Source organism: Argopecten irradians, chromosome 5, assembly GCF_041381155.1.
Source record: "Argopecten irradians isolate NY chromosome 5, Ai_NY, whole genome shotgun sequence".
In the NCBI taxonomy this organism is placed as follows: Eukaryota; Metazoa; Mollusca; class Bivalvia; order Pectinida; family Pectinidae; genus Argopecten; species Argopecten irradians.
The window spans coordinates 43,287,712-43,304,031 of NC_091138.1; the positions used below are offsets into that span (position 1 = coordinate 43,287,712).

The 16,320-nt window shown below is 44.6% G+C and overlaps 1 protein-coding gene across 2 annotated transcripts in view; it reads left to right on the forward strand.

Moving 5' to 3' along the window:
* LOC138323953 (uncharacterized protein DDB_G0283697-like) overlaps nucleotides 1-16,320 on the forward strand; it is a 31,941-nt gene extending 15,621 nt beyond the window's left edge. Inside the window, exons 11-12 of one of the 2 annotated variants that reach the window (XM_069268910.1) lie at nucleotides 4,502-4,587; nucleotides 16,188-16,320. In XM_069268910.1, coding sequence (XP_069125011.1) covers nucleotides 4,502-4,543 — 42 coding nt within the window. In that variant the 3' untranslated portion in view covers nucleotides 4,544-4,587; nucleotides 16,188-16,320. Of the gene's footprint in view, nucleotides 1-4,501; nucleotides 5,615-16,187 lie in introns of those variants that run through there. The other variant, XM_069268909.1, reaches the window with a different exon arrangement.

Genomic DNA, 16,320 nt, shown 5'->3' on the forward strand with positions numbered 1-16,320 from the left:
GGGGGGGGGGGGGGGGGGGGGGGGGGGGGGGGGGGGGGGGGGGGGGGGGGGGGGGGGGGGGGGGGGGGGGGGGGGGGGGGGGGGGGGGGGGGGGGGGGGGGGGGGGGGGGGGGGGGGGGGGGGGGGGGGGGGGGGGGGGGGGGGGGGGGGGGGGGGGGGGGGGGGGGGGGGGGGGGGGGGGGGGGGGGGGGGGGGGGGGGGGGGGGGGGGGGGGGGGGGGGGGGGGGGGGGGGGGGGGGGGGGGGGGGGGGGGGGGGGGGGGGGGGGGGGGGGGGGGGGGGGGGGGGGGGGGGGGGGGGGGGGGGGGGGGGGGGGGGGGGGGGGGGGGGGGGGGGGGGGGGGGGGGGGGGGGGGGGGGGGGGGGGGGGGGGGGGGGGGGGGGGGGGGGGGGGGGGGGGGGGGGGGGGGGGGGGGGGGGGGGGGGGGGGGGGGGGGGGGGGGGGGGGGGGGGGGGGGGGGGGGGGGGGGGGGGGGGGGGGGGGGGGGGGGGGGGGGGGGGGGGGGGGGGGGGGGGGGGGGGGGGGGGGGGGGGGGGGGGGGGGGGGGGGGGGGGGGGGGGGGGGGGGGGGGGGGGGGGGGGGGGGGGGGGGGGGGGGGGGGGGGGGGGGGGGGGGGGGGGGGGGGGGGGGGGGGGGGGGGGGGGGGGGGGGGGGGGGGGGGGGGGGGGGGGGGGGGGGGGGGGGGGGGGGGGGGGGGGGGGGGGGGGGGGGGGGGGGGGGGGGGGGGGGGGGGGGGGGGGGGGGGGGGGGGGGGGGGGGGGGGGGGGGGGGGGGGGGGGGGGGGGGGGGGGGGGGGGGGGGGGGGGGGGGGGGGGGGGGGGGGGGGGGGGGGGGGGGGGGGGGGGGGGGGGGGGGGGGGGGGGGGGGGGGGGGGGGGGGGGGGGGGGGGGGGGGGGGGGGGGGGGGGGGGGGGGGGGGGGGGGGGGGGGGGGGGGGGGGGGGGGGGGGGGGGGGGGGGGGGGGGGGGGGGGGGGGGGGGGGGGGGGGGGGGGGGGGGGGGGGGGGGGGGGGGGGGGGGGGGGGGGGGGGGGGGGGGGGGGGGGGGGGGGGGGGGGGGGGGGGGGGGGGGGGGGGGGGGGGGGGGGGGGGGGGGGGGGGGGGGGGGGGGGGGGGGGGGGGGGGGGGGGGGGGGGGGGGGGGGGGGGGGGGGGGGGGGGGGGGGGGGGGGGGGGGGGGGGGGGGGGGGGGGGGGGGGGGGGGGGGGGGGGGGGGGGGGGGGGGGGGGGGGGGGGGGGGGGGGGGGGGGGGGGGGGGGGGGGGGGGGGGGGGGGGGGGGGGGGGGGGGGGGGGGGGGGGGGGGGGGGGGGGGGGGGGGGGGGGGGGGGGGGGGGGGGGGGGGGGGGGGGGGGGGGGGGGGGGGGGGGGGGGGGGGGGGGGGGGGGGGGGGGGGGGGGGGGGGGGGGGGGGGGGGGGGGGGGGGGGGGGGGGGGGGGGGGGGGGGGGGGGGGGGGGGGGGGGGGGGGGGGGGGGGGGGGGGGGGGGGGGGGGGGGGGGGGGGGGGGGGGGGGGGGGGGGGGGGGGGGGGGGGGGGGGGGGGGGGGGGGGGGGGGGGGGGGGGGGGGGGGGGGGGGGGGGGGGGGGGGGGGGGGGGGGGGGGGGGGGGGGGGGGGGGGGGGGGGGGGGGGGGGGGGGGGGGGGGGGGGGGGGGGGGGGGGGGGGGGGGGGGGGGGGGGGGGGGGGGGGGGGGGGGGGGGGGGGGGGGGGGGGGGGGGGGGGGGGGGGGGGGGGGGGGGGGGGGGGGGGGGGGGGGGGGGGGGGGGGGGGGGGGGGGGGGGGGGGGGGGGGGGGGGGGGGGGGGGGGGGGGGGGGGGGGGGGGGGGGGGGGGGGGGGGGGGGGGGGGGGGGGGGGGGGGGGGGGGGGGGGGGGGGGGGGGGGGGGGGGGGGGGGGGGGGGGGGGGGGGGGGGGGGGGGGGGGGGGGGGGGGGGGGGGGGGGGGGGGGGGGGGGGGGGGGGGGGGGGGGGGGGGGGGGGGGGGGGGGGGGGGGGGGGGGGGGGGGGGGGGGGGGGGGGGGGGGGGGGGGGGGGGGGGGGGGGGGGGGGGGGGGGGGGGGGGGGGGGGGGGGGGGGGGGGGGGGGGGGGGGGGGGGGGGGGGGGGGGGGGGGGGGGGGGGGGGGGGGGGGGGGGGGGGGGGGGGGGGGGGGGGGGGGGGGGGGGGGGGGGGGGGGGGGGGGGGGGGGGGGGGGGGGGGGGGGGGGGGGGGGGGGGGGGGGGGGGGGGGGGGGGGGGGGGGGGGGGGGGGGGGGGGGGGGGGGGGGGGGGGGGGGGGGGGGGGGGGGGGGGGGGGGGGGGGGGGGGGGGGGGGGGGGGGGGGGGGGGGGGGGGGGGGGGGGGGGGGGGGGGGGGGGGGGGGGGGGGGGGGGGGGGGGGGGGGGGGGGGGGGGGGGGGGGGGGGGGGGGGGGGGGGGGGGGGGGGGGGGGGGGGGGGGGGGGGGGGGGGGGGGGGGGGGGGGGGGGGGGGGGGGGGGGGGGGGGGGGGGGGGGGGGGGGGGGGGGGGGGGGGGGGGGGGGGGGTGGGGGGGGGGGGGGGGGGGGGGGGGGGGGGGGGGGGGGGGGGGGGGGGGGGGGGGGGGGGGGGGGGGGGGGGGGGGGGGGGGGGGGGGGGGGGGGGGGGGGGGGGGGGGGGGGGGGGGGGGGGGGGGGGAGGGGGGGGGGGGGGGGGGGGGGGGGGGTGCGGGTGGGTGTGTAGGGCAAGGATAGGGGTGGAGATAGATGTGTGTGTACCATGAGAGGGGTGGGGAATGTGGAGGGGTGTGGGTGGGTGTGTAGGGCAGGGGATAGGGGTGGAGATAGATGTGTGTGTACCATGAGAGGGTGGGGAATGTGGAGGGGTGTGGGTGGGTGTGTAGGGCAGGGATAGGGGTGGAGATAGATGTGTGTGTACCATGAGAGGGTGGGGAATGTGGAGGGGTGTGGGTGGGTGTGTAGGGCAGGGATAGGGGTGGAGATAGATGTGTGTGTACCATGAGAGGGTGGGGAATGTGGAGGGGTGCGGGTGGGTGTGTAGGGCAGGGATAGGGGTGGAGATAGATGTGTGTGTACCATGAGAGGTTGGGGAATGTGGAGGGGTGCGGGTGGGTGTGTAGGGCAGGGATAGGGGTGGAGATAGATGTGTTTGTACCATGAGAGGGTGGGGAATGTGGAGGGGTGCGGGTGGGTGTGTAGGGCAGAGATAGGGGTGGAGATAGATGTGTGTGTACCATGGAATGGGGGTGGGGAAGGGGAAGGAGTGTGGATGGATGTGAATGTGAGGATAGAATGTTTTTCTTGTCCCTCCGCTCCTGTTCTGTTTAGTCCAACCATGATATATTCCATCTTTGCATATTTGAAAGTTATCTGCTCTTGCAGGTTGTCCCTTTATTTTACCAAATTGTTAGTTAAACTCTGATAAAACACCCCTTTATGTACTACAATGACTCCTCAATAATGTTAGTGAAATCCATTGATAAAATCTATCCAACATTTAGCTCTCATCGTGCTAATGACCAGAGTTTATGCACGAAGCTGCTTCCATCCATCTGTCCGTCAACATTTCCTTTAAATCCTACAAGTCATTATAATGAATAAATAAATTTTAACCAGGTCAGAACCATCCTTGGGAGAAGCGAAACAGGGTTGTATAATTCTTGGCTATGACTCCCTTTGGTAGGAGGGGTGGGACCCAATAGTGGGAATTATTCAAATTACAGGTAATTCATCTGTAATCAAAATCCTTGATGAAGTGTGCTCATATAATTGGTTGGTTTAACAAGCAATGTCTGTGATACAAGCCCTCTTGGCCTCTTGTGAAGTACATATTTATTCATTTTTGTAAAATCTGTTACGAGAAAGTGTTAATGCACTGCATCTACTAGTTTATAGTATACAAACGTATTTTAAAGTGAGCAGTCGGGCAAGGATGGCTAAAGTCGGTAAAAATGGTGCGAAGGTATCCAGTATAATTTCTTATGAAATGGAAAAATAAAATCTCTCGTCAAAATCTGTCTGCGTGCGAAGAAATTAATTTAAAGTATGGGAATTCTAAAACGTCATACCGGCTCACTATGTCCGTGGTTACATTTCCACACAGCCTCGCTTTCAATGCTTTCAACTTTTCTTTACTTTAATGGTCAGAACTGGGAAACTAAGCAGAACTTGACCGTCGTATTAATATGTGAGAACTTTTGGAAGGCCAATGAACGCATTTAGACTGGTTTTATTTGCCCGACTATTCACTTTAAAGTAATGCTACTACATGAAACTATTGAATATAACGTGAGTTAGCTCCCTTAGAGTACTTTCTGGGGGAAAAAAAAACATTTCCAGTTAACACTTCTTGTATCCAGTATGTAATTCTTAGTAACAAAAAAAACTGGAATTTGTATATATGCAACTTCTTTGTCTATTGTTTTTTATTCAAACCATGAAATGTATACATTTAAAATGCCTAAGATAGATCTGGTTGAATCATCATTTTCATTATTATTACAAGATGTCAAGTAACCTTTATCGTTGCCTTTACAGGATTTGGTGTCATTTGGCTATGTACCCGACATCTTGGCATGAGGATTCAACATTCAAATTCAGAAAATTGAAGTGCACATGATGTAGTAAGATTTAAATATTAAGATATTTATCTTCTTTCATTGTCAGATTTAGTTTTCCTTAATTTAAAAAAATTGTTTATAAAACAATTTGTGATTAACTATGTTTATCTGCAAGTGGTCTTATAGCCAATCGATTGGGATATAATGTAAATGACTACCACATTTTGGTTATGAGTGGTAAATATGTTTGTCATTCTACTTCTAGCCCTCCACATTTACAACCTTTTTTTTCAATGGAAATATTTTTGGAAGAGAATTTGAGAGAGTTACTTTCAACAAAATTGGCATGATTTCGTCACTGGTCTCTAAGTAAAGAGATATCAGCATGTCTGGAGAAAAAATGAGAGACACTGTTTATGTGTTATAGCTAAAAAAGAGAGCATGTCATACATGACATGTATTCTTTTGGCGTTCTGTTTTTTTTTAAATATTTTTCTCAAGAGAAAAAGACGGTGAAATGATAGTATAATTTGGATAAAATGATTTCTACGAATTTCATATAATTATTATAAAATTATGTCTCTTTTATTTTGCAAATCTTCAGCCTCTTAGCTGTTCTCAGTCACATGAAATCAAAAGCCAAGTAGGCAAAATCCACCTTAAATTTCCATTGGCTATGATACATCATAGTAATTGAAAATACTTGGCTGGCTTTTGATACCATTCGCCTGTTGATGGCAACAAGGCCAAACATTTGCAAAAGAAGACTTTTTTAATATTGGTTCATTTATGTAGTTTCTCCTTCTGGAGAACAACTGTTTGAAATTTCTCAGATTATAAACTTGTTTTTGTTGACAGGTTTATGAGGAATAAAATCTTATAATTATTTAACGGTTCAAATGAAAATCTGATGTAACTGTTGTAAACAAATTCCATCCTAGAACTATTATGAAGGTGCTTAATTACGTTTTATATTAATACATGTATATTGCTGTTAAATAAATATATTTGTATGAAGTGAATAGTATACATTATCCTTTGTTCAGTTATATTTTCAAATTATTTCAATTATACTGTATAACTGCTTTTTCGGTGATTTTTTCGATTTCATGGGACATTGCGTGGTCGCGAAAACTTTGATCGGTCGAAATATTACAAAAAATCCTGAAAGCAATATTGCCAAAAGTGAAATTAAAATAAATTTCTTAATGAATCGAAATTTGGCTTGTAAATGTACTTAAAACTAATTCTAAATATTTTACAAATGCAAATTTCGTTATCAAGGCAATGGCACGCGAACTTGCGAAAATATTGTCTGTGAAAAAAAACTGACTACACGGTAATTGGCCTGTCATCAATTTAATTCACCCTTGCAATATTTTCGAAATATAACCAGACTTTGGCTCCATTGGACAGATACTAAAATGTGGTGTGGTAGAATATAAACAACGACTTTATAAATAGAACACACCACAAAATAGGCCCAAACAAAGACGGTCAGTTGTTGATCGTCTAAATTAGTTTAAAAAATATTTCTTCAAGAAATATTTGGTATTAAAATTAAAATCCTCTTCATTATTTCATGTTTGACTACCAAGGCACACAAGAAATAAAGACTTTAAAACCATTCGGTTTCTCTTGTATTTGCTTGCTATTGAATGAATCAAATTAACAATAAAAATCCATTTTGTTCACAAAATTTTGATAAACATGTTCCATACAATAGCAAGCATTACGAAATAGATCATAAATTACGTAAATGTCTTTGAACCTGAAAAAAAAATTTAAAAAAAAGAATCCCTAAAATGTTTTCTCACTAGCTAAATGTCTCACCATTATATGAAGAGATGATTGAATACACAGTTTTCTCATACACCTTGAGCGAATATTCTTGACCTACTTATGTCAAATGACCTACATAAGTAAGCACGTTATTGCAGCAAAATATGTATAATCAAACAATATCTAAATAATTAGTAAATAAAGTGCCCGGACAAATATATCCAAGAAATATGAAAAAAAAAATTTTTTAAAAAAATGAAAAAAAAAGATACTGACACCTCAACTTGTGTACTATTCTTCAATTTGCAGTGCAAATGGAACCACATTGGTTAACATAAGCGCATTAAGCATTTTTCCCAAAAACCTCCTGCCTCCTTTGTTTAACTGTGAACAGTCAGGCAAGGATGGCTGCAAAGTCGGCCAAAAAATGCAGTGTGAATGTATCCAGTATAATTTCTATGAAATGGAAAAATAAAATCTGTATCGTCAAAATCTGTCTGCGGAAACGAAGAAATTAATTTAAAGTATGGAAATTATAAAAACGTCCTCCCGGCTCACTATGTCCGTGGTTACATTTCCACGCAGCCTCGCTTTCAATGCTTTCAACTTTTCTTGTACTTTAATGGTCAGAACTGGGAAACTAAGCAGAACTTGACCATCGTATTAATATGTGAGAACTTTTGGAAGGCCAATGAACACATTTAGACTGGTTTTCTTTGCTCGACTATTCACTTTAACCTAAGCGTTATAAAGATAATTATTGTTATGACTATCATTATATAATACAGAGGTGAATGAACAGGTGTGACTTGTAAAATATCGTCAATGACCTAGAGGACACGCGCACCACACCGGAGAAAGGTCATAAACGGGGTCAGGATTCCTTACACAAAGAAACCACATCGAAAAGTTTAATTTTACTTTCATTAGTCTGCAATCAGAAAAAAATATTTTGATCTATTCTTATAATACAAATGTGTGAAAAGGACTGCCTTATATATCTGATAATGCTTTAATACTAGCTAAGTATGGGAAAGTGAACGCTTTTATAACTATAATAATAGGCTTTTCAAAGGACACAAGGAAATCTGGTGGGTGACATGCCCTACAGTGAGGCGATAAGTTCACTGCAGTGTAAATTTAATTATATCGATTACAGATATATGTGGTACCAGAGACATTTGTACTCGGTAAATATTTTCTATATCTACCGTTCACAAAGGGAGGCAATCCCATATAGTTTGTGATTATGAATTTTATTAATAAATTCTGACATAAACGACGGGTCAGTTTTGGCACGCCCTGCAATTTTAAGTAATTTTAAGCCATTTTAACACATGTTTTCTGCAAGATGTCTTTAATAACTTTTTGTGATGTTATTTTAAAAGAATTATGATAATAGTAAATAGAAATATTTTCGTTTACCCCGAACAGTTATCAATACAGCTATCAAATTTTAAATGACAATCTTTATTCATCACGACAATTTATATCCTTCCCTGTTTAGATGTTTAGAGAAAATATTATTTCCATTGTAAAGGCTCTTTCTTCTTTGAGAACTATTTACAAAATAAACTACATCACCATATTTACTTTATTGTATAAATTGAATGTGACTTTAAATTAAACTGATCATTACGTTCTGTAGGCGGTCGTAAATAATCGATTCACGTGTTGTAGACAAAAATAATATAAATATCTAACTATTTCTAAAGCAATTTGTACATTGCTATATTCAATAGAGTCTTGTGTTCTATTGATGTTATTTACTTTCTTGTACTGTCGGTTACTCTCCCTATTTATCTGTTTAAACAATCAGGGGCTTTTAACAATGTGCTTGTTCACTTAGGATATCAAAAACACACAATAAAAACTAAGTAGACATTGGTTCATTGGTTGGCGTTTGTCTTAGTCCAATATATGACAAAATTCAAATTGTAAGCCTATGGCTAATTCAAATTCAAATTATTTCATTTTCATATATATTAGAATTTCATACACATATATTTGGCATACATACAAGACACTCATTAGAGACCATGACAACCAAATGATGTTTTACTTTTAAAGTAGCACTATTATCAATGATTCATATTATTTCAACGTTTCATTTTGTAACCATGGCATCCAAGTGACATCTGATATTTTCAAAACTATAACTATTGTTTTTGCTATCCTTTAAACGATGATCATTTTAGAAAATCTGTGTATAGTGACCTAGTTACCATGACAACAAAAAATTAAGAAAATAAATGTTTTGTTTTTTGCACATCTACACATGGACCGCAACACCACTGTGAAGCTTCATTAAATTTGTCCAGTAGTTTAGGCAGAGTCTTCCGTAAAATATTTGCGGACGACATACAAACATCCAGACGGGATAATGGGACTCATTCACGTACCACGTGATACCCGATAACGTTTGTGCGGGACTATTGTTTCTATTGGTGATGGAATGACGTCAAATGACGTTATCGCGGGATAACGTCATTTCAGCGTGAAGATTACAAAGAGTTACGTTCCATCACCACTGGAGATACTAGTCCCGCACAAACGTTATCGGGTATCACGTGGTACTAATCCAATGATATTAGATCTCGATATTGAGAAACTTCTGATGTGCAGTACACACGACGTAATGATTAAAAGTGTCTCGTCGTGCTATACCTTTAACATTGTTGGAGTACACGTGGTACGTAAATGAGTGCCATTCCAGTATACTTCCCAATCCATTCACTTATCCTACCTCCTTACGGGAGTATGTGAATTTTATTGATGATCCCCATTAGTGTGGCAAATTGTGTCTAATATGTCGATTCTTTCCTCCATCATCGGTCTTCTTAGTGGCATCCCTCTGTTCGACTTTGTATCATAATTGTTCTTTGAAAAACATTGTTAATTGGTCAAGCCACAATGAAGTCTATATCAATGACATGTTCTACTGATGAACACGGCCGTAAACTAGTTTGCAAAACACGGCAATGCTGATGGATGTTTGGTAGGATGTTTAGTAGGGTGTTTGGTAGGATGTTTGATAGAAGTTTCATAAAATAAAATATAAGTTATCGAAAGATAACTAAACTAGCCGGTTTGCAAAACCGCTATATCACAGTTCGTAGGAATATGATTTTTTTTGTATGAAGCGATTTTTTACCTGAGAAAAATACACCGAAGAGAGGCACTACACTAAGTTCAGTTTCAGACGAGGAAATTTTAATATCCGTGATGATAAATCTGTGATATCCTTTTCACATGGTATTTTTTGTAAACGATAAAATTCAAATTCGCCAAAGTAGATTTTTTTGTTAAGTAGATGCACCCTTTTATCCAAAAGTAATCGTCTCACAAAACTAATATTGATAGTAATTTTGAAAGGATTATTTTTCTAACACCAGTATTGTAAACGTGTAAATACGATATATTTATACGTCCTTTTAAACACACACAAGGAACGATTTAGATGTCAAATTACCGTTGCATTTATACAAGAGTCTTATCCATATATAGTTTACTCGTGAAAATGTTTCCTATTCAAATAAAATTTACAGTTTCAAATGTTTCATTTTCATTTTTGGGGATTCGATTTCAAGCGACCCGGTAACGCAGGTAGTTTAAGAATAGTTAAATCGCGATTCAAGGTTCGGGTTATTTCCGACAGGTAGATGGCGGTATATTAACATTGAATGCTTGCCAAGTCCATGCGAGAAAACAGCCATTCAGATCTGACATGTGTACATATAAGCCTGAACGTTTAGTGTAGTCAAATTTCAGTGTGCCATTTAAATGCATTTCACATTGACGGATTTTTATTTTCTGAATCGAAGAAGTGAAATATACTTCAATGTACACCTAGTAAGAATCATATTCGCGTTTATTACCATTGTGACAGCGATATGGCGAATGGAAACAGATTTGCTTTGGATTACTATGCAAGAAAACGCCGTAAAGAAAATTGAAATTTTTCATCAAATTTGGCTTTAGTAGTGTCGGCTAAAAATGAAGAAAGAAAATGGGTAAGATCTTAAGATGATACTGTCTTTATTTTGTGGAGATAATGTTATATTGATAACATGCAGAACAATAATTAGTTTGGATATGAACACGATCACACTAAGCCAACTGCTGTAAATACAGAAAAAGTTCTGCTTATGAATTCTGTTCACTTCTGTATACCCACTTCTAGTGTTTGTTTCATTATAGAAATTTTAATATTTAAATGAGTAAAAAAAAGTGATGTCCATCGCTTACCAGCCTTAATGGAAAAAGTGATAATCTGCTATTTTACCCGTGCTAAATATGCTTATAAGTATATGTATATATACATGTGTGTGTGTGCAATGTGTGTTTACTTCTATAAGGACCTATTTACGTTTTCGGTTTGTATTGTAAATAATAGGAACTAAGTTTATACAGAACGAGGTTTTACGTTACGACGCATGAAAGGTCTAATTCCTACTATATGCTAGTCCATTGTTTGTTTCTGATAGTCTGGTAGTGAGCGTTTTTAACACTACGCTTTAACAGTCCTTATTCACTGTTTCTCGCTGTGATCTCATAAAATCAGTCATATGTACCTGGTAATTTCTTACGATATTCGGCTATCTAAACCCATGTTTATAATTACAGAGATTTTTACGTGTTTTAATTAATTAGCATTGCTTTAACAGTCTTTGAAGACAAATTGGTCGAGAATTGTTCAGCTAACTCCCTGTCGGCCAAGCCACTTAAACTTAATGATTTCTTAACAGTTTTTTCACTCAAAACCAAATTTTCATATTAGGATTCATAAACATATTTATTGGACAGATATGGAATTTAATTGGGAAAATTCTATATAATTGCTTGAGTATACAAGTACAATAGCTGATATGATCAGACACTTAAGTTTAAAACTGTTTCTATACTTAATATAGTCATTAGAGACATCATGCAGATTTTGTTCACTTATAAACTACCTAATTACAGCTTGTTATCACCCCTTCTCTTACATAAAAAAATTAAGTCACTAATTAATTCCGGTGGAAGCAAAGTTGTTATAATAATCATATTAATCAAGCCTGTTTAGATTTTATTAAAATCAAGCAAATCATATCGCTATATATAGAATGGGGTATAGCGCCCTCTTATATGAATTTAAGTCGATTTATTTAACAGTACATAGATTATAATTTTCCATAATACAGTATATATCATGCATGGAAACGTAATTACCAATACAATTATAACTACTGGATACTTGGTTTTAATGCGATTAACAAAGCAGGCTTAATCTGCATTGTTTAATCAAATAGCATAGAGTCAATTTGCAATATTTCTGTGGAAAACAATGATGGAATTTACAGTTTCAACTCAATAGGTGAAGCTCATAAAAGTTGGATCTTATCACAAGTGGTATGTTTAGACCAAGAGTGGATTAAATGGTTATTGTGACGTCAAATAGTCCCGCCGATCAAATCTAAGTGTTTAATCTGTGTTATAAATGGCACATTTTTAATGATATTATTGACTAATATTCTATATACAAGTGGCATATTATTTTCCCGACTTCACAACAGCGAATACTATGACATCAGAATTATAGCCATAAGGATCATACGTGCTATGTAAAACCTCAGAAATGATTTTTAGTTAATCAGGCAATTACAACTATTACAATACGATTTGTAGATCGATTCGTAGACCGAAAACCAAAATGTTTGTTATATTGCTCCAAGGTAGTTTACAAAAGATATTACTTGATTGTTTGTCATTTAAATAGGTAATCCGCCTATGTCTTATTGAAAGCCCATGAATAAATTTAAAGAAAGCAAGTTTACAATAGGTAATATAGGTAAATCAAATCAAATCTATACTTGTGCTATTAGAAATCATAAGATTCAACAACATGTGGTATGATCTAAATATCAACCAAAGAATATTTGTTGATAAGTACTACTACAAATACTTTATAAAACGTCACTTTAAGGCCCATACGAGACGTATCTATACACACGTATCGTCGCGAAAGATGACAATCTGTAACATGAATTTCAGGAAGATAGTTTTTACTTTTATTCACACAATACTTCTGTAAATCAACTGTTATTCGCGTGCGATTAACTTCCGCTAATTTCGCCATCGGCTTAAATTCGCGATAGTTAATTTTCGCGAATTATGATTGATATGACTTAGTATGATAGTATAATACAATGCTATCAATATTTCATTGATTCAAATAATGTTTCACTCAAAAGAAGGTACATTGGTGTAATTCTAAAATACAACTTTTGTCGTAGAGGAAAAACATGTTGTAGATGCATTTCAAACACACTGGCATTTTACCTCACGTACTGTCTTACAGCAAGTTGATATAGATTCTCTATCGATGATACAGTAAGCCTAACGTTACAGCATCGTCGTATTAAGATTATTTATTTCCTTTCATTTTAATATAAACTAAGAGGGGAAATATTGATGGAACCAATTCATTTTTTTTATTTCGGTTAAATAACCGCGACTATGTGCATTTTTGATAAGTGGGTAATTAGATTTTAAATACACATCGCGGAATCTATCTAATCGCATACTTTGAAAGCTGATTTGTAGCGAACATATCCATATTTAGAGTAAACACTGATAGCAATCAATGTTAAAGTGAACAGTCGGGCAAGGATGGCTAAAGTCGGTAAAAATGATGCGAGTGTATCCAGTAGAATTTCTTATGAAATAGAAAAATAAAATATCTCGTCAGAATCTGTTTGCGTACGAAGAAATTAATTTAAAGTACAGGAATCCTAAAACGTCCTCCCGGCTGACTATGTCCGTGGTTACATTTCCACTCTGCCTCGCTTTCAATGCTTTCAACTTTTCTTTATTTCAATGGTCAGAACTGGGAAGCGTAAGCAGAACTTGACCGTCGTTTTAATTTGTGAGAACTTTTGGAAGGCCAATGAACGCATTTAGACTGAGTTTCTTTGCCCGACTATTCACTTTAAATATAATTTTGTGTAGAATCTCTTGACTATTTAATGGGGTAACAGACCAGGGGCTTGAGTGGAATACGAGTTCTCTTTTCCATTGACGATACGACATATTTAGTTAAATGAGACTTTGATACCGATTAAATAATCTTTGTAGCTCAAAAAACAGCAGTTGATGACCATACAACTCTGACACTTCTATGATAAATGTATCTGTAAACAAAATGACGAATATAATTGTTTTGTCACAAAATTTACTTTATATTATATTCAGTTTTAAAGCTTTCTAGTGACATTGTTACACCTAGCTACAGAAGGAATACCCCTCCGGTAGCTATTTCATGGTTCAATAGTCTATATGATTATACGATTATGGATTAATTTGAAGCTTAATTAATCAGAATTTGATTTAAATAGGTATAGGTCAAGAAAGCTACATACACTTTATAAAGTGACCCATTTTATATTGACATGCGCAAAAACAATAACAATGACACGTACTTTGAAAGTCGACGGACACGTGTTAACATATGCACATTTCGTCTGTATGTCCGTGGAAGTTAATGGACACTGAAAGATGATCCAAACTTTAATAAATTAGAACTTTTTACTTTTTTTCCTACCTGCTGCGTGGGACCTCAAAGCCCAACATTAAAAACAAAATATTTGATCTAAAAGAATTGACGTACATGATACGGTAGTTCAATCATGATGCTGGTCTCAACCGTACACACTATCTGAAGGGGAAAACCTAATAAATTATACCATGGAATGTCGCAGACCTTATGTTGGATATTTGTTATTAAACATACATGTGTACTTATTAAAAGAAAGTAATGTTTATTTAAAGGTCTAATGTTGTGAATTACAGTAGGTCCGACATATTTGTTAAAGTTGATTCATCTGGCAATGCTTGTTGCCAGTAGGCCTAACAGCAATGCGTCTTAAATATGAATTTTCAGAAACTCTTTAATTACAGCTCTCCACCTCTGGATTTCGAGTTGATATCCCCTATAGAGCAGGTACCAGGTACTGACCGTAGATCTGTGGTTTTTCCTGGTTCTCCGTCCTTCTTTTCTCTCCTTAACTTGACACTTCCTCAAATGAACGTTGTTGAGACTTCAAAGAAATTATTGTTTGGATTCTGATGCTACAACTACCCTAACGTAGTTTTACATAATAGCGCCCATTTACTGAGAAACGGGTCTTAGTTCGATTACCAATGGAGTCACTTGAGTCACTTGTACATTAAAAAGTTAAAGTTGTTAAAATAACACTATTTAAGTAAGCCTATTTAACGGCCTGTGACAAATAAAGTGTTATGAGAAAATACATAACCCATTATCAAAGAATAAGGTTTTCCCATGCAGCTGAGTATGGCCTGTGAATAGGATCTGTATAATAGACAGGTAAATTATATAACAAGCTATAGGAATCAAGATCTAGGTGTAGGACTCACGCAGGTTTTAACCCAACGAAAACATGACAAATTGTTTCTTTATGCCAAGGATAATTCTATATGTCAAGGATATTGAAGTAATCAAAGAATTGAAATTCACTCATCAAAGCCTACTCTAATGTACACTTATCTTTTATGTATTTCATTCAGCTGGTTGTCAGTTGGAAATCTCTTATTAAATTAACTAGACAGGAAGTTGCGCGAGAGCAAAATACGTTTAGGATATAAAGCGATATTTCCTTGTGTCTATTGTACTTGTAAGTAAATATACAAATGATAGTATTTAATTGATCTACATATAATTAGCCTAAATTCCAAAACTTGTTTTAACAATACCACTTTATCAGTGTATGTCTGCCAAACAGTGACCCCTGAAATTGATCTTTTGACCCCAAATTAAATACCAAATTGTGTTACCTCATTAGTTGTCATTGTTTGAATTTTAAACGAAATACATCGATATCGTCTGGAAACGCAATTTGGTGATTTATCAATACTAGAAATTAAAAAAATAACTAAATGATGTAATGTTTAAATGCATATTTGTACTCAGCAAACTTTAAAAACGGGCCGTGTTTGCAGTCTTTTCGCATTTCTTACCTCTTTATAATTGACTTTGAAGGTTTCCATATTTTCTTTTTATATTATTCCATATCTTTCCGCTTTATTTATGTAAAGTGTTATGCGATATCAATTATTTTTATCTAATCGAATAATTCATTTCCAGATAGAAAACCGAAATATTGAAAATATGAGAGAGAAAAACAATACAATGTCAGGTCACTTTCGTTGTACTAAGTTAAACTGTTACGTTTTCGCGGGACCGAGATGTCAGTTTTATCTGCGTCTTACCGCTAACCTTTTACCCCATAATTTTGTATGTAAAATATGTTGCAAACAGATATTACTGTATCTGCTCAACAAGACTGCTGTCATTTTGTTTCTTTTTATTTAAGAATGCTCCACCGCTGACAAAATGGTAATTTATCTCTATAAAACAGGAGCAGACGAATTAGCATTTTCTTCATTTATAAAAATTATTTACTTTACACCATTACCACCTGCTTCTCATTTTACTTCAAGATAAAAACATTAAAAATAATTGTTTGGTCCCGCAAAAATTCCATGGAACTATGTTTTATATGGAATGAAGTACTGATTGCGCATACACCAAAAGCAAAATAGATTATTTTATTTTTTTGTGTTAATCAGACATAAATATATCATTGGTATACGATTAAACACCAATTATTGTTCAAATGATGAATATTTTTTTTGTTCTGTCGGCGGTGGAGCATCTTTAAAGTGTTCGTATACTATCGTTTTATGACTAGGATTGAATGAAACATATTCTCAAGATTTTAAAAAGTTATATCTTAAGGTTTTTAGTCTCGTGTAGTTTATTATACATCATAACATTTCCATTTATTTCATGATCTTAAGTTCATTATATTTATTTCCAGAAAAGGCAAAAAGGAGAAGCAGGAGTTCCGTCACCTTGTGGAGCGCTTCCGTCAAATGCAACAACACGAAGAAGTTGCGAAGGAGGCAGAATTCAAACGAAGGCGGGATGGTCGTGTTAAAAGAAAACTCGCG